The 23,920-nt window shown below is 41.2% G+C and overlaps 1 protein-coding gene across 2 annotated transcripts in view; it reads right to left on the bottom strand.

Annotated features, from left to right (window-relative positions):
* Positions 1-23,920, bottom strand: part of TMEM131L (transmembrane 131 like) — a 135,681-nt gene that overhangs the window by 38,011 nt on the left and 73,750 nt on the right. For both annotated transcript variants that reach the window (XM_087816514.1, XM_087816515.1), the window contains exons 8-16: positions 8,912-8,989; positions 8,569-8,722; positions 7,005-7,063; positions 6,575-6,683; positions 4,881-4,974; positions 4,232-4,385; positions 3,505-3,675; positions 2,105-2,174; positions 932-1,049 (exon numbers count right to left, since the gene is read on the bottom strand). In XM_087816514.1, the coding sequence (XP_087672640.1) occupies positions 932-1,049; positions 2,105-2,174; positions 3,505-3,675; positions 4,232-4,385; positions 4,881-4,974; positions 6,575-6,683; positions 7,005-7,063; positions 8,569-8,722; positions 8,912-8,989 (1,007 nt within the window). The remainder of the gene's footprint in view (positions 1-931; positions 1,050-2,104; positions 2,175-3,504; positions 3,676-4,231; positions 4,386-4,880; positions 4,975-6,574; positions 6,684-7,004; positions 7,064-8,568; positions 8,723-8,911; positions 8,990-23,920) is intronic.

Raw genomic sequence — 23,920 nt, 5'->3', positions numbered from 1 at the left:
TGAAACATTCCTAGGAACAGTAAATTTATATAATCTCAAATTACCATACACATATTTGCTAACTGCAAAAGGAAAAATGTATCTACAATGGAGAAAGATCTGTCATGCCTACAAAGGAGAGAGTCAAATGACTCAACTTAGCAATGTCAATAATGGGACAAACTGACACTGATGTCCGTCCCTCCTGAGGTGAATCAATGATAAGGACACAAGCCCAACCAAGTCATTACTCTTCCAAAAATGTCTAACACAAATGTAAACCTGAGATGCAATAAAAAAATCCAAAGTGTTGAACATTCTGTAAGACCACTGGCTAGGACTCCTTAAAATGCGAACATTATGGAAGGTAAAGAAAGGTGGAGACACTATTCTAAAGAAAATTAAGGAAATAGACAACCAAATGCAATGCATGACCCTTGAATAGATCTTGGACTTCAAAATAGGAAAAAGAAAAAGACAGCTATGACAGGTATTTCGGGGTGAACTAGGGAAATCTGAACACAGACTGAATACTAGATAGTATAACTGGATCAATGGTAAGTTCGGTGGGTATATAATGGTAGAGTAGTAATATGTACCAGAATATTTGCCTCAGGAAAGAAAGTATTTCCTAGTAAAGTGCTAAGGGTTGAAGTATCATGATATCTACAGCTTAAAACGTGTGCGTGTGTGCATGCACACACAGATACAGATTAGAGAAAGAAACAAAGCAATGGAAGATGAGAGCCAGTGGTGACTCCAAATGCAATATTTGAGTATTCACTGCACTATCTATCCTGTCAACTTTTCTGAGGTTTGAAATTTGTCCAAATACAAAGCTAGAGAGAACTATCAATTACTAAAACTTCAGTACTGCAATCTCAACAAAGTAGCATGTCACTGTGTCTCCTTTGTTTCTGAGTAAAAGAAACAAAGAAAGGGGAAGACCTACTTGCAGACGTCACTGTTTTTCAGTTTCTTCCATCTTTCATACAATTTATTTGCAAGTTCCAAATCCATATCCCAGGTCGATGAATCCAGAGCAAGGCTCCCTTCCCAATGAGGATCTTCTAAAACTGAGATCAGATTTCACGTTTACATTTACAGAAAGCACAACTCCATCAGTAAACACTCACTGCCAAGGCTCTCGTTAAACGTCTCAAACAGAGGACTGTTGAGTCAACAATGCTCTCTCTCCTCTGACTGCTTTACTGAAAGTCCCTCGAACTCAAAGGCAAATGACAACATATCAAATCAAACAAACATGTGTAAAACAAAACCAAATCGAATTATGTAAAGGTAGTAACAGAAAAGACACATGGCTCATGAATACAGCCTGAAGCAAGTTAAAATTACGCTCGGAACATTTTTAACAGCTTTCAATCTAAAAGGCTTCCATGTAAATGCTAGTGACCACTGAAGTCTTTTGGGTCACTATGTAAAATGCTGATGGACAATTCCTCAAAAGAGGGCAGAGACCAGAGACTCAGCCTAGAGAAGGTGTGTATCTATTGTTATCAACTGGTCTCTTGCTCAGCTTACCCTCTCTACTTATGTGTCCTGTCTCATCTGTGCTAAAGAACGTATTAGGGTGAACGAGTGGGAATCTCCCCAAAGGAACCTCTGTACTGAAATACTCTCCTTAGATTTGATATTTTAATAAATCAAAAGTAGAAACACCTTCCAAACCAACCCTACGGCCTTCAGTCTCACATGACTAGTACCCCAGTAAGATATTTATGCTCCTGTAACTAAAGTCTTCAAAGGCAAGTCCAAATTATTTTTAATAGCTTCTAATCAACCCTTTTTTAAAAGAACTGGAATCTTCCCATTTTCCCTGATGGCAAGGTTGCTAGGATGATCAAATGATGTGTCTGACAAAGGCCTTTACATAAGTACAAGCCACCTAAGGGGGCATTTTTTACACAAGGATCTCAGAATGTTTTTGGAGGATTCTTAACAATTTCATGCCATTCTGTTAAGGATCATGCTCTTTAACAATAGAATATGAGGTAATCCTGTTCACAGGGCTAATTATCCCATCTGCAAATGCTAACTTTCCTCGCTACCTCCCACCCAACCCCCAACGAGAGTTCTACAGAAATCCTAAGAGCAAAATACTTACCTGCTTTTGATTTTCCCATGAAATAATGCATGCCACAATGTGCTATCACTTCAAAACCCAGACTCCCTTCCTAGATTGAAAAGTAATATATGAATAACTTAAAACACAGCACTCAACATAAAAATCCTAATGCACTCAAATGCAAAGCAAACATTGGCCTCCACCTCAGCGAACTTCCATTTAACCAGAAGCTAAACCACTAGAAAGGATTTCTTGGCTTCCTTCATCCTCAAATGAGAGCCCTGGACCACCTCTCACGGATGGGGAGGGTCGCTATAGTGGATTCTCTTCAGTAATCAACATCCTAGTGACAACCTTTGGGCCCAAAAGACACCAAGCTGCCTTCTGAATTGAAGATGCAATCAGTGCCAGGACATTCTTTGTAGCTTTTTTAAAAACCTGTACTCAAACCCTCTGAGAAACAGTATACCAACCTATGGTAACTCCTAAGCTACTCAGGACATTAAATCAATGCCCCATTTCCTACAGGCCAGGAAAGCACACAAGTGCTCCTCGCACCTGTACTTGACACCTGCCTGCTCCTCCCTCCCACATTCCTCTCCTTAGAAACATCTCTTCATTAAAAAAAGAAAATTTCTAAGAAGTCTTCCCTGCTCAAAATATGGACAAGTGGAATGAACCTTACATTTTGTTTAATTTTTAGAAGTCCTACTGTTAGGCTCATAGCTAAACATGAGGCATTTCTACCTACGAAACACCAATGCTATTAAGTGAGAAAAATCATAAAGATGGTTGCGTGAATGTCTCAGAGTGAAAAACCAGAACCCAGCACTGTACACAATAGCTTGGATCAAAAAGAAGCAATAATAGCAACTAAATGAAAGGAAAGAGACAGGAAGAAAAAAAATGAGACATGTTTAAGAGAGGATAGAAATTAAATACCATTTACCCAGATTTTAGAAAGCATTTTCTTCACTGTGAGCCCTTTTCAGGCTTTAGATTTGGTCCACTGAAGACATTCAAGGATTATGAGCGACTGAGAGTCAGTCACTAGAGGCCTAAATAAAGCATTTAACCATCTCATTTATCTGAAATCATTACAAGTATGTGCTGAAAGCTCAACTGTGTTCTCTATAGCAAGCACACGTTCCTTGCTCTACAGATTTTGGAAATAAATGAAAATGAAATTGACCTATTTGTGATGCCTTATTTCATTCAGGAACCTCAAATTACTTTATGAAAAATAGTAACTCTTTCCAAATAAAGATTTCTACATCTAAAAAATTCACCATCTATGATTGGCCTGGTAATAGCCTTAAAGACAGCCTTAAAGAACATGAGCTTAACTTAGTCAATAAAACCTAAGCACTGTAAGTTAATAAAAAGAAACAATAATTACAACAAAAAGCATAATACATATACAGTCTTATGAACAATACCTTGGTCGGTGCAGAGTAAATCTGTAGAGGTATTGCAAACATGGCACCTATGTTTGTAGTCAAAAATACATTGGTGAATAGATTTATGGCAATGTCTTTAACAGCAACTTTCAAAGAAAATATATTCCAACAGCCTGGAGGTAGAAATAAAGGGCCAGTGAAATTCAGAATCTAAAAAAAAAAGAAGCAAGAGAAATTACTTTCCTAACACTAACGATGATTAAAATATTATAAAGTATGATACTAAGGTTCTTCCATACTTTGAGAAATATAACTTGATTCAATTATGCCTCAGTCAAAAATGGAAATATTCGTATATAAATGATAGGCTTCAAATGATGTTTAATATGCAACTGTTTGCAAACTTCACAAAAGTGACCTTGTAATTTTCATAGGTGGTATTTTGCAAAACCTGCTCTTTTATCAGGAACCAGGCTTATTTTTAATAAATACAATCTTTTTAGTATAAATTATATATAATAAAAAAGTTTAATGATGATAAGAGCAATATCTCTAAAGGATATATCCTGGTCCCTTTGGGGTCCTTGAACAATAGTTTCAAAAGATGAGAGAGACATTCTGAAAGTAATTCTGGAGGCTTAAAAGAAAAACACTTGCTTTAAAATAGGTGAGTAAATATTAACTTCTGTAAATATTAATTTCACAGTATCTGACCATAAACAAAGCTTAAAATAGGCTAAAACTTGGATGAAAACACCCTATGTACCTTCAAAAGGTGCTTGGCCTCCTTGGAAACAAACACACTGTTTACTACAACGCCACGGTCAAAATGGTTGAGGTACCACATTGTCCAAGCCCCCGACGTGTTCTCGTGGGTCTCCAGGTGGAACTGGGCCGCGGAAGGCTCCATCCTGAAATACCTGTGGGCACAGCACAGCGCGCTCAGCCCCGAGGGGGGCCGGCCCGCGGCGCTCGCGGCCTCTCATTCCAGGGGAGCGCAGGACACGGCCGAGTGGGTGCCCTGCGAGCACCGGGGCGACCCCCAGAGCCCCCTCGTCAGCCTTCTCGCCCACAGGCAGAGCATCTGAAGGCCAGAGCAGAGGTGACAGGGACAGAACCAGGACAGCTCACAGAGGCCGTGGGGGCAAAGCCAGGATCCAGGTGCAACCGGGGAACACGGCGGGAGAGCTCCTTCCCGCAACCTGGCTGCCCGGCCCAGGCCTGTTCTGCGAACTGAGCCCTTCAGCTTTGTCTTCACATTTGAAACAACTCCTGTCTCTGGTTGTCAGCGGTGGGAATGCATGGAAGGCGAGCCCAGAGAATCATACCAGTCTTAGTTATATTTTTAAATCATTTCTAAACAAACACACCCACACAAAACCCATTCGATTTCAGGGAAAGAGGAATTAACCTACCCTGGGACGGCCGGAGAGGAGAGGCATGCTGTTAGTGTTGGAGTGTTTTTTGTCGTCTTCACGACTTCTTTCATGCCACTGTCACATGATGGAGCTGTTTTGCGGTATAAAGAAATAAATGTAAAGTATCAGTATCTTGTTTTTCACTACACCTGAACAAAAACAAGATATATGTGTTATTTATAGCTTTTTAATTATTTCACTTTTTCTGCCTCCACTAAAATCATGCATCAAACAAAAATGGTAAAATCCTTTCTCAAACACGATCTTCCTTTCTGGCTTGCTGCCAATGATCTAAACCGGGGTGCCGGCCACCCCACCCCGTCTCACCCCCCTTTTATAAACCAACCTCTCACTTCTTTGGGGGGAAAAAAGAGGCAACGCTTTGTGGCTTTCTTTTTACACAGATCTGTATTCACCATAAGTAAAAGGAAAGCCCGCAGTCCTGCCAGAGATGATACAAGTGACAAATGAAGCTCAGCTGGGCGGAGTGAGCAGGAGCATGTGGAAGCTTGAGCAGGACAGAAATACAGCCTCAGTGACAAGAAGGAGCATCTGAGAGGAGGTGGGAATGCTTCTCAGAACACCGCTGCTTTATCAAAGCAATGAGCTGCCCTTGAGCGGGTGATAATATTCATTAAATCACTGGGATTGAATTTCTAACTCTAATACTAATACTCAAACCTTTTTTTAAAGCTACATGTATGATTTTTAAAAATTGTAACATGAACAAAAAAAGTGAAAATAAAGTCTACTTTTGCCTCCTGACTTCCCAATTATCTGCTAACAGATTTGTGAGCATCCTTGCAGTTTTTCTATTTCATACACAAGTACATGGATACCCTTAAAGACCCAATGTACACACACCGTCTGCATTGCACGTGCATACATGCTTTCCAGCAGCTGCAGAGCACACCCCATACGTGAACTACCGTTTAACCAGTCCCCTACCAATGGGTGTTTACATTAGTTCTGTTGTCACAACAACGCATATTCCTGTAGGAGGAGCTTTGAATACACATATATCTGCAGATAAGTCCTAGAAGGAGAGTTAAGGACTGAAGAGCACACGTGGGCATTTTAAATGTCCACAGACTGCCAATTTTCCCTCCAAGAAAACCTGTGTCAATTTATACTCTTGTCAAAACCATGAGTGGTTTTTCCTCTCCTAATCATGACCAACACAGGATATTAACATTCTTTTTCATTTTCATCAATCTAAGTGATAAATTATATTTCACTTGTTGCCTTAAATTTTCTTTCACTATAAGTGATATGTTTTCATGTTTAAAAATCCATCTGCATTTCTTTAAAGAAATCTTAACTATGAGCAAGAACCAAAAGACAGGATTGGGTTATGCTCACTAGACCGTCTGTACCGCATTCCACACAAAGAATCAAAACCGGGCAGCAGAACCTCTCTATCTGTGAAAGGAGTATCTCCAAACACATGCACATTCTGGTCTTTTAAACCACCCACTGAGTTACCCTTTAAACTCAAAATCCTCCACGTGGCCTCGACAAGCACTCCCTCGGTCCTGCTTTCTTGGAACGGTGAAAGCTGTGGCCCTGAGAGCAAACCCACTCTCTTTCCTAGAACCTCGCCTAATCGTAGTTGCAAGTCACTTCACAGAAAGAACTGCTGTCAGTAACAAAAATAAAAAGACAATTTCCAAGACTCTTAAAATCTGTACCTTTGCAAGTAAAAGAGGCGATTTTTGTGAAGTTCGTTGTGGAGGAAGGTAGAAGCACCGGTTCAAACTGCAGAGACAGTGTGTCTCTCTGTGAGGAATGATGCACATCCTGTAACAACGACAGAAAATCCACATTACCCCTCTCGGCCAGGCAGCCATGTATCGAATTTGAGTCAACTCTGTTAAAATAACTAAGGAGCTCAGACCGGCATTCAGATAGCAACTGTGCAGCAGATGTGTCTACAACAGTACCGAGGGGGTGCTGACAACCTTCACCCAAACATGGTTCAAGCCACGGAAAATGGGTTTAAATTAAAGCAAGGAGAACAGAGACAAATGTTTCTGTATCTGTTCCTGGCAAACCCTCATGTTCTGCAATTAAATACACTTGTAAGTTTAACATTTACTTGATGTAAGCACTTACAATTACCTGTATCCAGATAAGGCTGTTTCCTGAATGTAATATATACATATTTACGGCCGAATCATCTGTCCAAAAGAATCAGAGCGACAAGATTAAAACAAAAAGCCATCTCCTTCTCACACATTACACGTTTCTCTAAAAAATGTAGCTTGTTTTTCAGCACTGCAATTGAAACCGGGGGCTATTTTCTGCAGCGTATTCTTTTAAGTCACTAGAAAAAGGTTCCTTACAAAAAGACTGACCTACCAACACAGGGACTCTAAATGACAGAGAAATGCTGAGTTTGGGGTCAGACCACTGCTCCTCTAGATGCAACCAGCTGCCTGGACAGCTGCAAATACAGCTATGCTTTCCTGTTGATTAGACAACCCCTCGTTTCCTTATTTAGACAACCATACTTGGGACAAGTAAAACCTTGGGATCTCAAAACATAGCCTTCTTTTTAACCCTCACCAGCAGAAGCGCTCCCTGTGGGGCAGGGGTCTTCTCTATACTGATGTCTGCCTGGTCATTCTGAGAATCACCAAAATCCAGGAGCCCGAGGACAGGAAAGCTTTCCTGCTGAATTTTTCCTATAATCAATTCTGAGGACTGGAAAGTAAGCAATGTTTGATCAACAGTAAGACTGCCAATGTTGCCCTGGGCAGTTTTGCTCACTGGTTAGAGCATCAGCCCATGGACTGAAGGATCCCCGGTTCGATTCTGGCCAAGGGCATGTACCTTGGTTGCAGGCTGGATCCCCAGCCTCGGTCGGGGCACATGTGGGAGGCAACCAATCGCTGTGTCTCTCTCACGTCGATGTCTCTCTCTCTCTCCCTTTCACTCTCTGGAAAAAAGCAATGGAAAAAATATCCTCGAGTGAAGATTAAAAAAAAAAAAGACTGCCAGTATCAAACTGTATTTTGGTGCCATTTCTTTCTCTGTATGTGCATGCACACACACACACACACACACACGTGCACGTACCAGAACAGTCTTGACAACCAGTGGATAATAGCAAGTCCCACATTATAAATGTCATGGATCACATGATATGTGTCTCCAACAAAACTTCTTAGAAACTTAAATTGTGAACTAGGTTATATCTGGTAAGTAGGACCCACATTTTCAAAAATAAAATTCATACAATGAACACTGAAATTCTTACTACTCTAACTTGTCAAGCATCTAGGAACAACCAGTATTCCATCAACTATTAAAAAAAATACAAAACAGCATGATTTGGTCAACTGAACTTCTGCAAATCAGTAAAAGTAGAACAAGAGACACAAGACTTCAAATACTTTGTGAATATTTATTTAAAATTGTTGTGCCCATTAAAATTGTTTACTATCTCCAGAATGCCAAGAAAAATGATTCCCAAGGAAACTCAGAATAGTTTGCATTTGTCCCTTAATTTACTCCAAAAATGTATTTGCAGCTGCAAACTGAGAACCAGTTACTACTACAATCTCTTAATAATGAAAGCAGCGGTTCTTTGTGTTGGATTTCGAGGGCACAGTGGTATAGAGTGATGATGCAGGTTAATCATAGTATATTACTGTGAAAATTGTAAAAGATTCCAACTTACCTGAGGTCTCAGACTTATCTGTAGCTACATATATAATAAAAAGGTGATCTAACAAATCCTGAGTGTTTTGTTCAAATTCTTTCGAGGAGTTTTCCATCGTTACAATTATGCTCATTTGTAGCCGTAACACATCATCGGAGTCCAGATAACAACTCTGCGATTGGAAGGATGGAAAAAAGGAAACTCAAAGATTTATCTGAACTTGGTGATCTCAAATTTTAGGGGGGGGGGAAACACTTATGGTAAGGTAAGGGTATGTGTACTTCTGAGAGCAGAATGTGCTGTTTTATTTTTGATATCTAAGCAAAGAGGCAGGAAGAAAACACTAAATTTTTCATTTTACCTTTAATCGCTGGCACACTTTATTATGTAAACTGCATTCCAGTTGTACCTGCAAGAGGCTAGTATTAGTGGTTTCTGCCTAAAAGAAGAAAAAAGGGGGGAAACAATGTAAAAGAAAGCAAAAGGCTCAATCTAGCATTAACAGCAGACAATCTATCATTTATTCAGAAACTACATTTACTCATCCGACAAGTATTTGAGTATCTGCTAACTGCTGGGTATTATTCTATTTACTGGAAATACAACAGTCAATAAACAGTTTACATTCTAATGGAAATCATAAGCTCTCCCCTTGGGCAACATGAACATTCCAACCATGGCAATAAGCAGATAAATATGTTCTAAATATACACAGGAACACTGTAGTTTGGCATCTCTTATACTTTCTGAACACTGTTTCAGCATAGGAGTCTATTTTTATTTTAAAGTAGGTTCAGCAAGTAATAGCCAACTGTTCTTATGTCTGCCTTCCATCACCTTAAAAGCTATGACAATACCCTAAGAGATGCCCAAAATTCAACTGGCTCTCACATTTTTATTTTTCAATTACAGTTGACATTCAATATTATTTTACATTAGTTTCAGGTGTACAGAGTAGTGGTTAGACAGTTATATAATGTAAAAAGTGATCCGATAAGTCTAGTATCCGCCTGATACCACACATAGTTATTACAATATTACTGACTATATTCCCTATGTTGTACTTTACCTCCCCATGGCTATTTTCTAACTACCAATTTGTACTTCTTAATCCCTTCACCTTTTTCACCCAGCCACCCCATCTACCCTTCCCATCTGGCAATCATCAGTTTCTTCTCTGTATCTATAAATCTGTTTCTGTCTTGTTTGTTCGTTTCTTGTTTTTTAGATTCCACACATAAGTGAAATCATGTGGTATTTGTCTTTCTCTGTCTGACTTATTTCACTTAGCATAATACTCTCTAGTTCCATCCATGCTGTTGCAGATGGAAAGATTTCATTCTTTTTCATGGCCAAGTAATACTCCATTGTATATATGTACCACATCTTCTTTAGCCAATCGTCTGCTGATGGGGACTTTGGTTGCTTCCTTATCTTGGCTAGTGTAAATAATGCTGGTTCCATGTGCTCTTGAAAAAAATGTATATTCTGCTGCTTTGGGGTAAATGCTCTAAAAATATCAATTAAATTCATCTGATCTAATGTGTAACATGAGGCTGCTGTTTTCTTGTTGATTTTCTGTCTATTAATGACAATAGGGTGTTAAAGTTTCCCTTAATATGATTGTATAACTGTCATATGTTATATTTTTAATACGTGGGAGAGCTATGAATGGAAAGGACGAAAGTATATAAAAAGAATGCAGAATTTCATCAAGTTCAAAGATCTTAACAGCCACATGGGATGATACTGACTTTTTTTTAAAGAATAACTTATTGATTTTTTTTAGAGAGCGAGGAAGGGAGAGGGAGACAGAGACAGAAACACCGATATGCGAGCACAACATCGACTGGCTGCCTCCTGCACACCCCGTTCCCGGGATCAAGCCACAACCTGGCCATGTGCCCTTGACCGGAAATCGAACTAGCAACCTCTTGGTGCACAGAATGATGCCTAACCAAATGAGCCACACCGGCCAGGGCGATATTGATTTGTCTTGAACACAGGAAATGCAAAGTCCCATCCAGAGATACAGCCTTTTGGGTGGGAGGGCAGGCAGCTGCAGACAGTGAATACAGGGAAAAGTCAGGTGATGCAGCACGTAAATCTAAAGGGCCTGGCTCCGAGAGTTCCTCTTCTGTTGAGTTTGATATGTCCCGCATCAGTTATTACAAAAAGGCCCTCGGGCCCAGTCGGCGAGGCTCAGTGGTTGAGCACTGACCTATGAACCAGGAGGTCATGGCTTGTGTCCCGGTCAGGGCACATGCCCGGGTTGCGGGCTCGATCCCCAGTAGGGGGCGTGCAGGAGGCAGCCGATCAAGGACTCTCTCTCACCATTGATGTTTCAATCTCTCTCCCCATCTCCCTTCCTCTCTCTGAAATCAATTAAAAATAATTTTAAAAAATTTTTAAAAAGACACTTGGCTGGGTAGCCACAGTCAGAACACCAGAAAATCTCCACAAGGGAAGAAGGCATTCCCCAAATCCTTGGCTGACTTAGCTGTAGATAAGTGTCTATGTACTCCAGGAAGATTTAGTACTAAGTAGAATCACCCTAATTATGCTTAATTTGTTAGATTTATAAGAATTACCTAAGTATATTACATAAAAACCCATTTTTAACTACTTCAATTGTCATTCAGGTAATTAAAGTACAGAAAAATATAAAATATTATTTTTTAAAATGCAGTAAAAATATTTAACCAAGCTTGTAAATGGGACCAAACATTCACCAACAGCTTTTAAAAAACTAATTGCTAGTATTTGCTAGACTTAAACAGAAAAACACCACCGTGAGCAGAACCTAATATCTTAAAGAAGAAAGATTTTTGAATTTGTCTTTTGGGGAACAAGTCCCACAATCAAAGACATAAACAAACAAAAAAAGCCCACCACTTCTCTGAAACTGCTTTCAGCAAAGTTACAAAAGACCTCCATCTCCAAATCCAACAGAGACTTCTCTCTTTGTCCGACCCTTCTCCCTCACTTAACACCATTAAGCCATTTGTCCTTCTGGCTTTTCTCAGTCATCTTTGGTTCCTCCTCCTGTGACCATCGGACGTTCGAATTATTCTGGATTCTGTCTTTTGCCCTCTTCCCTCTCCCTAGGAGAACTCTGTGACAAGCTGAAGTTTGTTTCTCCAGCTCAGACCTCTCTGCACACCCGTAAGTCCAGCCCACACGGGCATCGCCTGAGCCCCGCCTCACACACCCAAGGCATTGAGCCCTGCTGTGCGCCGCCTCTTAGCACCATGATTCACACCTTACGTCAGAAACCTGAAAAACAGCTTCACACTCTCACTTACCCTCCTCAAACTAACCCCAAACCAACTTACACTGACTGTACCTCCTCAGCAGCCGCTGAATCCATTCAGTTCTCTTCAGTCCTAATACCCTAAGGATGAGGGGTCAGCGAATTATGCCCATGGGCCACATCCAGCCCGCCGCCTGTGTTTGTCCATAAAGTTTTATTCGAATAGGGCCACACTCATTCCTTGCCTATTGTCTGTGGCTGCTTTCCTGTTACGATGGCAGAACTGAGTATTTGCAACAGAGGTCTATGGCCTGCAGAGGGGGTAAAAATAACTACTCTTGGGGCCTTTACTGAAAAAGTGTATGGACCCCTAGCCCCAGTGGGAGGGAGAGAGAAACAAAGGCAGGCCGGCAGCTGCACCAACCTCCTCCTAGTGTCGTGTCCCCCTCTGCCCCCTCCGCTCCGCTCTCCACGCTGTGTCGAGCGAGCTTGGAGAAGAGAGGAGGAGGGAGTAAAGGGCGATGGAAGGGGACTTGACTTGGGGTGGGGAACGACACTACAATATACACATGATGCGTTACAGAATTGTACCCCTGAAACCTATATAATTTTATTAACCAGCATCAACCCAATAAATTTAATTTTAAACGTTTTAAAATAAAGCGTTTACAAATATACAAATCAGGTGAAGCCACTATCCGCTTAAAACCCTTCGAAGACTTCCTGCTTGGCCTAAGTCCCAAATCTTAACTATAGCTACAAAACTCAGGCACCTGCCTAGTCTCTACCTCCTTGTTTATGCTCCAGCCTCACGGGTAGATTTCTGCTCTATTTTGTCTTCAACCTCTAAATTTGCTAATCCTTTACTTTGAACCCACATGTCCGACCCACCCTCCCCTCCACCTAGCTAAACCAAATGCATCCTTCCTGTCCCAGCTTAAACATCACTCAGGGAGGTTTTCTCTGACACTTCAGCTGGGGTAAGTGCCATTACTCACCCACAGCACCTTTCACCTGACCTTCCCTAACACCCCTCATTATAACGTAACAACCTGTTCAAGGTCTGTCTTCCCCAGCAGACTGTAATGTAAGCATCTTGTCTGTTGGTTCTATCACAATGCCTACCACTTAATCAGCACTCAATATACTGCTGGTGAATGAAGAACAGTGGGCACAAGTTACATGCTTGCTTAAAAGGGGCAAGAAACTAAAAGTAATAAACACTGGCTATAAAATAAAAATATATCAAAACCTGATACTTGGCATGTGCTTCTGATCTAAAACTTCCCCCAATAGTTTAAAGAAAAACTCATATCAACACACTTCCAACATATACATTTATAATTAAGTTGGGGCTTTATAACCTATAATTTAACTATAGATATTAACCCGGCTAGCAATTCTCTTCCCTAAAATATTTCTTCAAATGTTGAAATAATGTTAGAAGTTCAAAATTATGATTTTGAACATGATTAAAAAATCCTATGTGCACTGTAACCTGATGTGATTTAAATTCTTATGTTTTGTCATACTGGTACATTTCTGGATGGATGAATTATAATTTACCATTTTAAGTAAAATTCTTCTATTAGCTGGAAACAAAACAAAAATAAACCACTACAGTTTCATTTGCTATAGAACATATTTCAGCATCCCACAAGGGGGAGTTCCAGCACCTCCAACCTGCCCTTGAAGCAGGCTAATTTTTCTCAAAGAGAAATTTAAATGTTCCTGTCTTCCTTTTTCAAAAACAAAACTATTGCAATCTTGACTTTAAAAAGAAAACAATAACCAAAGCATGAGCCAGCTGGGGCAACCATACATGCTGGGAAGGTGAATTACCCCTGAAAGGACCCCAACAGAGTACATTTGTTAGGACGGTAGGACATCTTGTCCAAGAGTATGCTGAGCAGATTATAAAAGAAACACAAAACCGATTTCTCTACTTTGGAAACCTCCCACACTACTTGAAAAAATTAACTCAAAAAAAAAAGAAAAAGAAAAAACATGACTTCATAAATTTCATAGCTAAAAGAAAAACAAACCCCTTAGTGGTTTTCACATTGAGTATATGGTATGATTCCCTTTTAGACGAGGGAAATGTTGGTTGGAAGGGATAAGTGACTTATCTAAGGGTCCTAACTTTAGTTAGTGGAAAAACAGAAAACAATAGCAGGTCTTTTGACACAAGTCAGTGTATTTCCCAAGTAAGTAATAAACCAACCCTATTCCTCCTAGGTACTTAAAAGCCTAAAAATTCTTCAACATGGAAATAAATATTAGAAAACCATGTCAACAAATAATACCAAGGACAAGAAAACAGCAATGTAAAAGCTCCTTTTGTATGGCTTGTAATCCCTAGGTTTTGTGGTGAAGAGGTATGAATCTAGGTAACTGGATCTAAGAGAGAAAAAAAATCCCTTCCTTTATTTGCTAAGAAATTGGTCTGTGTAGACTGGGCCAGGGCTAGAGTGTGACTTGAGGGGATTGTCTGCAATTAAACAGGAAAAAAAAGATAAACAATTTATATGACTTTTATTAACAAGAGTAAACCATATCCTAACAAAAGTATATGAGAACCTATAAAATATTAATCCAGACACAATGAACAATTTATGATCATCCCAGTAATGACCATACGTAAAAACCTTTCATTTAAGGAATATAACTTGTGAAACAAAAAGAATTATTTAGATAAGTCCCAATCTTAGATTCTATTTTCCTCACACATTTTTTTCTCCACTGTCACAATTGTAAATGCTAAGCTAGAGAGATCCTTAGAAAGGTAAATCTTTTACGCCATTGTATGTATCAATAGGAACACAGTTTCCATATAAGCCTGTGACCATCCCAGCCAGTGGCCCCCCCACACACTGCTGGGTACAATACATTCTATACAGCAAATGATTTTGTATAAAATGAGCACTTTCTTGGGTCCTTTCCACACAACACTCACGTTCTATAACCAAACTCCTAATTTAGGGTTTCCTGCATAACAGACAGAGTCAGCTGAGTTAATAGTAAGCACTGTTTGGTTGCTTTAACCTTATGTTAAACAGCAGTTGTGTTTCAACTCTCACCACGGCCACTACTAACCCTTCTAGTCCTCAGGTATTTAACCGCTGAAACAAAATTTACCTATGTTGCCAGACCCACTCACTAAGCTATTTGTAAAAGCCTAGGAACTGGCTGAAAAGAGTGTTTGTTTTGTTTTAAGGGATCAGGGGTTAGAGCATATGGGTAGCATTTTTGCTCACCCACATCTCTGGAGAAAAGGCAGTGTGGCCAGGTGACAACCTTCACCATAGATTCAAGATGAAGCCCAGCCACGAGACGCTGGGGACATTCCTATGCTTTCCCAGGTTCAGCTTCCTCTTCAATAAAACAGAATTAATGAACTCACAGCCATGTGAAAAGCACTAAATGAGATGCACATGCCAATCGCAGGCCATGCACCAGGCCCGCACCAGGCCGTCACGAGGGAGCATTATTATTTTCACTTGCTCATTCATTATTAATACATTAAATTAGTAAAATTCCACAACAAATAATTTAAATGCTTCTGGGAAGCATTTTCCCCACATCAAATGTGTTAGAAGGAAACACCTCTTCCCCCAAAATTCCTTCTTTCTAAAAAAAGGGATTTTTCTTTTTTTCCTTAAACACTTCAGATTCTTTTTGTCTTATTTCACCCTTGGTTCAGAACCCAAGAACAGACAGAAGTGTCATTTACGGCAAATCACCCCCCACCCCCCAGAATGTGCCACTGGCCCTGAAAGATAAATAAAAAACAATTTAGCGAACAAGTTAACACTTAGATACTGTGACTTTGGGTTGGACCAAGTGGCAGTGGCCTGTATTTTACACTTGGGTGGCTGACTCTAAATTACTACAATCTGGCCTGGCGCTTTCGGGAGAGCTCTGCGGGATTTTCACCTTGGTAGGTCATGCAACGTATGGTGGTTCTGTCCAAAGGCTAACAGCTATTTTTACACAACTGGATGCTTCTGGGCCTTAAGCAAATGGCAAGTGGCTCCTGAAGGCCTAGCTCAGCCCTTGAACCTGGGCCCAGGCTCGGCAAAAGTTCAGGTGTTAAGATGCAGGCTGCTGCATCTTGACCTTGAGCAGCAAAGGCACAGCTTTTACCTGAGCGGCCTCGGCCGCGGCAAGAATGAAAGGCTGTTGTGGCAGAAATCAGTGTGGTTCCTCAAAAAATGAAACACAGACCTACGCCAAAGTGATCAGAGGGACTCAGATACTTGTACACCCATATACATAGCATCAGACACAACAGTCAAAAGGTGGAAATAACCCCAAATCCATCGATGGGTGGACGAATAAAAACACACAGTATGGACACACACTGGGCTATTATTCAGCCTTAAAAGGGAAGGAAATCCTGACCCCTGTTACAACATGGATGAACCTTGGAGACATTACGCTCAGTGACATAAGCCAGGCACAAAAGGACAAATGTTGTGTGATTTCACTTCTATGAGGAGACCTAAAGCAGTGAAATTCATGGAGACCTAAGAAATAATGGTTACCAGAGGCTGAAAATGGGGAGTTAGTGTTTAGTGGGCACAGAGTTTGGGTTTGGGGAGATGAAAAAGTTCTAGAGATGGGTGGTCGGGATGGTTGCACGACACTGTGAATGTACTTAATGCCACTGAACTTCACACTTAAAAGTGGTTAAAACAGTGAGTTTGCGTATGTCTATTTTACCACAAGAAAAGGAAATGGGAGAAAGGACAGGGAAAAGGGAAAAGAGAAAGAAAAATCCCCAATCAGGACTCTCTTCAAGACAGAGCTTCCAGAATACTATCTGTTGCTTTCATGTCCAGGTCTGAAAGAAACTACTGGGCCCACCTCCTGGCAGGCAGGACAGACAGGCTGCCCTGGATTCTGCTCCTCTTTTATGCACTATCTTCAAGGCTGAGAGCCAGAACTGCGAAAGGCTGCAGCTTAAAACCAAGAGGTTGGTCCACTCACTCAAAAGTTTCTCCCCAGTTCATTAGAGCTAGATTATTAACCATCTAAATGCTAACCACCGTCTCAGATTTCCAAGATCCAATGTGACAGAGCCATATAAGAGGGGTGAATTTTATAAATAAAGAAGCAATAAGGGTATTCTTATTAAGGAGTTATGCTGCAACATTGGGCTGAGTCAGAGAAGTAATTTGACAAAAGTATTGCACACACAAATTAGACAACCACTAAGGTCTGTCCTTGGAATCATCAGGATCATTCCAGGAATCAAAGAGGCGCTAGATGGTTAGAGAAACACACTTCAGTCTTCCTACTGGGACAAGAGGAACAAAAACCAAAAAAAGGAAGGCAGACTGATGACACAGAAGGAAGAGAGGGGTACCCTTTGGAGAAAAAGCTTAGGAGACAACTAGACATAACTGAAATAGAACAGGAGACCTTGAAAGCCCGATTCAAGGACATAATAGGAGAAATGAGACAGCCTGGGATCTAATTGAAATGAGGAAAATAGATCTTTGTGCTTGTTGGAGCTTTAAAAAACTAATAAGGAAGACAAACAAGATCTCAGCAGACTGAAATTGCTCCCCCAAGAGGAACCAGGATTCAGTTCTAGGAACTATGGAGGAACATACTTCTAAAGACAGGCACAGAGCCCACGGTAAGAGCAACTGAGGACCTGCACCTTCCAAGACTGAGACCAAGGATCACATAAAATGTGCACAGGCTGTGAAGGAGAGACCAGGGAGATCAGAACAGAAAGTTCAGAGCATTGTAGATGAATGCACAGTTATTGCCTGTGCCCTAAGGGAATATGTTTGATGTTCATGGAGTTAGACTCCATCTAAGAGAAAGCACAGCACAGAAGAAACCCATTAAAGGGAACCAGGCAGGACTAGACAGACTGGTCCCAGGCCTGATTCAGGCACTGGTCTAATGGGAGAGATCTCCAATGTAAGATGATACAATGCAGGGAAGAGGAGATTTGCTTGAATAATAGATGCTTTCAGAAGACTCAAAACTTATTGATTTTATCTCTCTTGCTTTGGGAGAACTCATAAGAAAACATCTAGAGGAAAAAAAAAGTGTGTGTGTGTATGTGCACACACACACACACAGGTGTCCCCCAAAAGTGTATACACACTTGGAATAATAATTATTTCCAATGTTTCTTTTCAGATTTAACCCATTGGAATTAATAATTATTCAAACTGTGTATTCATTTTTTGGGACACCCTGTATATACCAATAAGGAAAAAGTAAAAAAAGGAATGCACCAATTCCAGCAAACAGTAGCAGCCTACAAGCGTTAGAGAAAGAAAGAGGCCAACAAAAGAAGCTGGTTAAACAGCTAGAAACTCAGCTGAGCCTTTCTCAAAGGAAGAGGGAAACGGAATAAGCACATCCTGGAGGCACAGCCCTTGACTTTAGAGAAAGAAGGGCCATTAACAACCTGGAGGAGACAGGGAGTGACTCAGGGCCAAGGTCTATCCCACCAGGGGCTGAGCTCCCAACGTATCAACAGCAGCTCCCCCCAGGAATCTGCTGAGAGCAGTGCTCCGCTTGAAATAAGTGGGGCAAAGGAGGAAAAGCCTTCCCTAAGTAGTAGGTTCCAGAGCCCCAGTGAGTCCACAGTAAGAGGCAAAGGAAACCACAGTGTGCACAGATCTCAGTGTCTGTGCGCACAGCCACCGCAGGTGCTCCATCCCTAAACAGAGGTCAGCCCCAATCAGCACAGGGGCGGAAACAAGGGCTCCCTGCAGAAAGGAAAAGAAAGACACTCCTAGAGACTACCCTTCAACCACTGCAAAGTTCTAACTCAGGGCAGGCCAGTGCAGCTCAGGTGCTGCTTCCTGAGACAGGAACTAGTGAGCACAGGTGGCTCCTCCATACCCCACCCCCAAGGTCCCAAATTAGCTTCTTGACAAGCAAGTGGCTCCATCAAGTTCAAATGCCAAGACCATGGACTCAGAAAAACTGGCATGAATTGCAGCTGAAACCACGGGGATGCTCTCTATCTGTGCTCTTCCTTCCCTTTGGCAAAGAGAAGTACTGGGAACAATTTTTGTTTAGAATTAGTACCTTAAAGGCAGGAATTGGGGGCATGTTTTCCAAAACAGGTGGACGTAAGGCTGATCATCTGATATTCTTGTCTGTCTTATTAAGGTTCTAGACTCAAGTGAGGCTCAAGAGAGACTTGGTATTGAACTACTGTAACTTCAGAAACCCCGAGGCAGTCATGCACACCCTCTATCAAGAGAGAGCCCAGGCTGTAGCTGCTGAGGTGTCCCCAGTTACATGTGGGCATGGAGAACCTCTCCAGCTAAGACAAAATACAAAATAAAATAAAAATGAAGGAATTAGGGAGGACTTCAAATTCTTTGAATGTTAACTCACAGGCCAAGCTAATTTCATATTGGGACTATGGCCTTGAACTTTCATGTCTTGCCAAAGGACTGAATCTATGAATTTTAAAGTTCTCCTAGAGTTTCATAAAAGGAGAGGCTTTATATTCATATTTGTTTTAAAGTTAAGTGAGGACTGTGCTTGAGCTATGTGCCTGGTACTAGTTCTAAGCGCTTTACATGTATCAACTTATTCAATAGCTACAGCAATCCTATGAGGTAATGCTATTATTACCTACTTGATTTATAAATTAAGAAACAGGAGGTTAGGTAATTTGGCCAAGGTCACTCAAAACCAAGATGGCCTGGTGGCCTGGTTTCAGAATTCCCCTTCTTATTCGCCACACTGTGCATGTCTCCGATGGGGCATCCACTATGGTTGGTGTTTTTTATTGGAGCATTTTAACTGTTATTTGATCCCACTGCAAAAGCTCTGATAAGCTCTACTGGATATCATATTTGAAAAGAATCTGGGATGGGAAACAGACGAGAAAATGAACTTTCAACCTTGGGTATAGGCTTTGGAGCAGATTATCAATGATTATTATAATTCATCTCAGAGCTTTCTAGGGGCAAACTCAACAGTATGCCCCAGCAGTCTTAGGGGGATCAACAAAGAAACAGGGGATATGGTACTCCTGGGAGAAGGGACAGGCTCAGGAAGGTGGACACACAGCCACTGAACATCTGATGATCTCGTCAGAGAAGGGAAGGTCACAGGCTTAGAAATAGGTGAGCCCAAGGGGTCAGGAGTATAAAACAGAAACGTTATAAGGGAAGGGTTCTCTTCCCCTAAATACTTGTCCTCTTGCCCCAAGCCTTCCTTTCCCCTCAAGGTAGAGGGAGTTGCCTATTAGTGGGTAACAGAAAATGATTCTGTGCTATAGGCAGTGGTGATGAGGGGGAGATATGGGAGGAGCTGGTTTCTTTCTCCTTCACCCTACACCCTGGGTAAGGGTGTCTGTCCTTGATTCAAACTTCCCTTCCAGGGGACCACCCATGGTGTACCTAAGAGATGGGGCGTTGCCAACTCCGGCTCTCTTCTTACCTTAGCTGATACAGAAGAATGTGGCTTACCAGTAATAAAAAGGTAGCATTTTAGTTCCCTAACCCCTGATTCTTATAAATCTACTAGTTCAGAACCTGGCCAGGAAGAGAGGTGCTAAATATTGGGCATTTTCAAGTCTTCTAATAAAATTTTATATTAGAATATTATATTATCATTATATTAGAATATTATAATGAATGACATAAAAAATGCGTGTCTTATAACTTCATAAATAGCTAAGATGGTAATTTCTTCCTTTTAAAGACATTTATTCAATTATCAAGCGTTTATTTACCACATGGTGATAGACCAAGGCTCTATACTAGGTAACAAGAAAAATATTGATTAGAACATGATTCCTGCTCTTAAGGAGCTTATAATCTTAGTCCAGGAAACACATACATAAAAACAAAAGTTTTTCAGTATTACTCTCAGAGTTTTCAATAAGGAGAGAATCAATTTTCCTGAGAGGCAAGAAAAAGAGACAAAGGGAACATTGAGTTTAAAGAGGCACCAGGAAACTGTGTTCTAGTAGCCAGGAGACTCCACTGGCCTGTAAAATACAGACAAGGGGAGAGAAACACCCACACCCACACCTCCTGGTATTTCTCTCTAGGCTTTACCTTGCTTCCTTCCTTTCTCTACTCACCAACCTCTATCCCTCTTCTTCCCAAGCTCCCAATCCATTGAATCATTCCCACTCATGGCTCCGAAGAAGAAATTTTTTTAGATTCAGGCAATTTCCTTGCTTTTATTTGTTTATTTTTATATTTTTTTAGAGAGAGAGAGAAAGGGAAAGGGATAGATAGAAACACTGATGAGAAAGAAACATCATCGATCTTCTGCCTCCTGCAGTCCCCCTACAGAGGATCGAGCTCGCAACCCAGGCATGTGCCCTGACCAGGAATCGAACTGGTGACCTCGTGGTTCATGGGTCAATGTTCAACCACTGAGCAACACCAGCTGGGGTTGCTTTTAAAAACTATATTCAGAGGTAGGTAGTAGGGAGACATTAGGTAATGGTATGTATCTACCAAACATACAGTGATAACTTTCCAGAGTTGGTCAGTCTATGATTCTTATGTAAGAAAATCAAACAACTTTCATCAAGCAGAGACATGGTCTTAAATACATTATGAAGACACACAGACGTGTAAGAATTCTCAGCTACTCCACCCAGAAATTCTGTTTTATTTCATTTAAAATGAATTATGTAAGACGATCAGGAAATCACAGCAGTTACAGAGGCCGTCAACCATTCTCTCTTCTCTATTTTCCATCTTCGAATCTTAGATCAGACTTTTGTAACTTATGTTCGTGAGAAATCCAAGCCCTTCCATTCCTCCTGTCAACCTGTGATGGAAAAAGGTGCTCCTTGTTCTCCTCCCTACGCTGATTTTACAGCTTTGCTTCCACACTGCCAAATTTCATTGACAGAGATCAGCACCTCTGGAGGCAAGGAGCAGGGAACAACCCAGGGCACCCCCCAGGCAGCAGACTCCACTGCAGGCCTTGCTCAGCACCTGTCCCGGGCAGGACGGCACAGGGCCTGACCTCACACTCCAAAAGCAAAGGTTGTGCCAGTCTTAAAAGGTTAGGAACTCCTGGTCTGGAATATATCATACGGGATACCCAGAAATAATCTCTCCTTCACACAGCCCCGTGACATGACACCACGGTGGGGGAGGGGACCTCTCATCACACAGTCACACACTCAGAAAAAAATACTAAAAGGAGATGACAAAAAAAAAATTTCTTATCTTAGTTACTTTTGCTGAGTGTGACTGTGGCCTTGGGGTATATTTTTAATTTTTCACTTCTCTGATTTCCCCCTTTTCTTATAACTACATTATAATTTTTTTATAACCATACTTTTAGACAATTAATTTGATACCATGTTGGAACACACACATACACATACACACACACCCTTTACTGAGTTGCCCATGTTGCCTTATAATTCCATTTTTAACAATATGTGTTATTTTACAATTATTCCAATAACAATAATGTAAGTTCTTTGACCTGTTTGAGACAGGCTTACTGCTATAGTGACCCCACATGCCAGATTATGAGAGTGTGCCAATTTCAAGTATTCTTTTTTGCCCAAATAAATCACTGAAACACTCCCTAAATCTCAATGGCTTGGATCCAAAACAGCTCTGAAGAAAACATGAAAAAACAGAATCTCCTGCTTTTTCATGATCCTAATACAACTCTACTTACATAGTATATCCCATCATATATTTTATAGTTACAATCACAGAGTATAGTCTAGCTTGTACCCTGCAAATCACTTGTCAGAGATTTCTATGTAGAGATCGTAATGACTTGGAAGAACTACTTAATAGTCTACTATGTTGAGACACTCAAATTTAACACATCCTGTTTCCCGCTGTTGAGCGTTTAACTCTTTCTACTATTGTTTGCCATTATAAAATGCTGCAAAAAAAACCCTCCGCATTTTATTTGCAGTATCTTTCCTGCACAGGAATTACTAAGTCAAAAGAAATGAAAATCATTATGACACTTACTATATATGGGCAAAAACTGAAAGCATACTGAGCTGGGACTGCCCATCCTGGCTCTGCTCTCAACCTCTGCCACGTAACTTAAACTCTAAGTCCATTCGACAATTTCTAAAATAAGAGTGATACCACCTGCCCTGGCAGTAAATCTGTTGAAGGTCAAACTGGTTGATGTGGAGAAAAGGTGAAGTGACGCAATCCTTAGATGTTGCGAGGGGCAGAAGTACTATTTGGGGATGTCAACTCAGATGCCATTGACTCATCTATCTATTAAAAACTCTGGGGGCCGTCAATGTACTGAACATTAAGTTGATGCTGCGATGATAAAAATGAAAAAGAAACATCCTGTCCTAGAGAGCCTCATGGAAGAGCAGGCGAGGGGACAACATGGGACAGTAACTGTTAAGGCGGGGATCTGAACGAAGTGCGTGGGACCAGAGCAAACACTTGCCTTGGAACATGGAGGTTTCAGAGGAGGTAGTATCTGGACTGGGTCTCGAAGGATAGAATGAGGAGGTTAATTAGAGTTCGAGTGGGGTAAGAGCTTATGGGGGTGAGGTGGTTTGTAAAACGGGGGTGCCATGTTCTGGCAGCAACGAGAGAAGAGGCTGGAGCCAGGCGATGGAGGCCCTTGCACGCCAAGCGAAGGCACTTAGATTTTATCCTGTAGACAACAGGAGACCCAGCGAGCACAGTGACTAGGAAAATAACGAACAGTTTTGTTTAAGAAGCCATCACCAGCCCTAGCCAGGGGGCTCAGTTAGTTAGAGCGTCATCCTGTACACCAAACGGTTGTAGGTTTGATTCCTGGTCAGCCAGGGCACATACCCAGGTTGCAAGATGGATCCCCAGGTGGGATGCACATGGGAGGCAACTGATTGATGTTTCTCTCTCCCTCTCCCTCTCTTTCCCTCTCTCTCCCTCTCTCTCTCTTTCTCTCACCATCTCCAGCCTCTAGCCATCCTGGTAGGTGACCAGAACCTAGTTCAGCTTCCTTACATCTGAGAGACAGTGGAGGAAAGTGCGTCACGTGTGTCAAATCATATGTATTACAACAATGCACAAGGGTATGCATCGGTTTTCTGATTGTTTTCTATTTCATTTCTCATGATGGAATTGCAGCAACAAATTGTATGATGTTGTCTGTGAT

Source organism: Miniopterus natalensis, chromosome 4, assembly GCF_054644295.1.
Source record: "Miniopterus natalensis isolate mMinNat1 chromosome 4, mMinNat1.hap1, whole genome shotgun sequence".
In the NCBI taxonomy this organism is placed as follows: domain Eukaryota; kingdom Metazoa; phylum Chordata; class Mammalia; order Chiroptera; family Miniopteridae; genus Miniopterus; species Miniopterus natalensis.
Note: the sequence above shows the minus strand (reverse complement) of the source record. Positions and strands in the feature narration are given on the sequence as shown.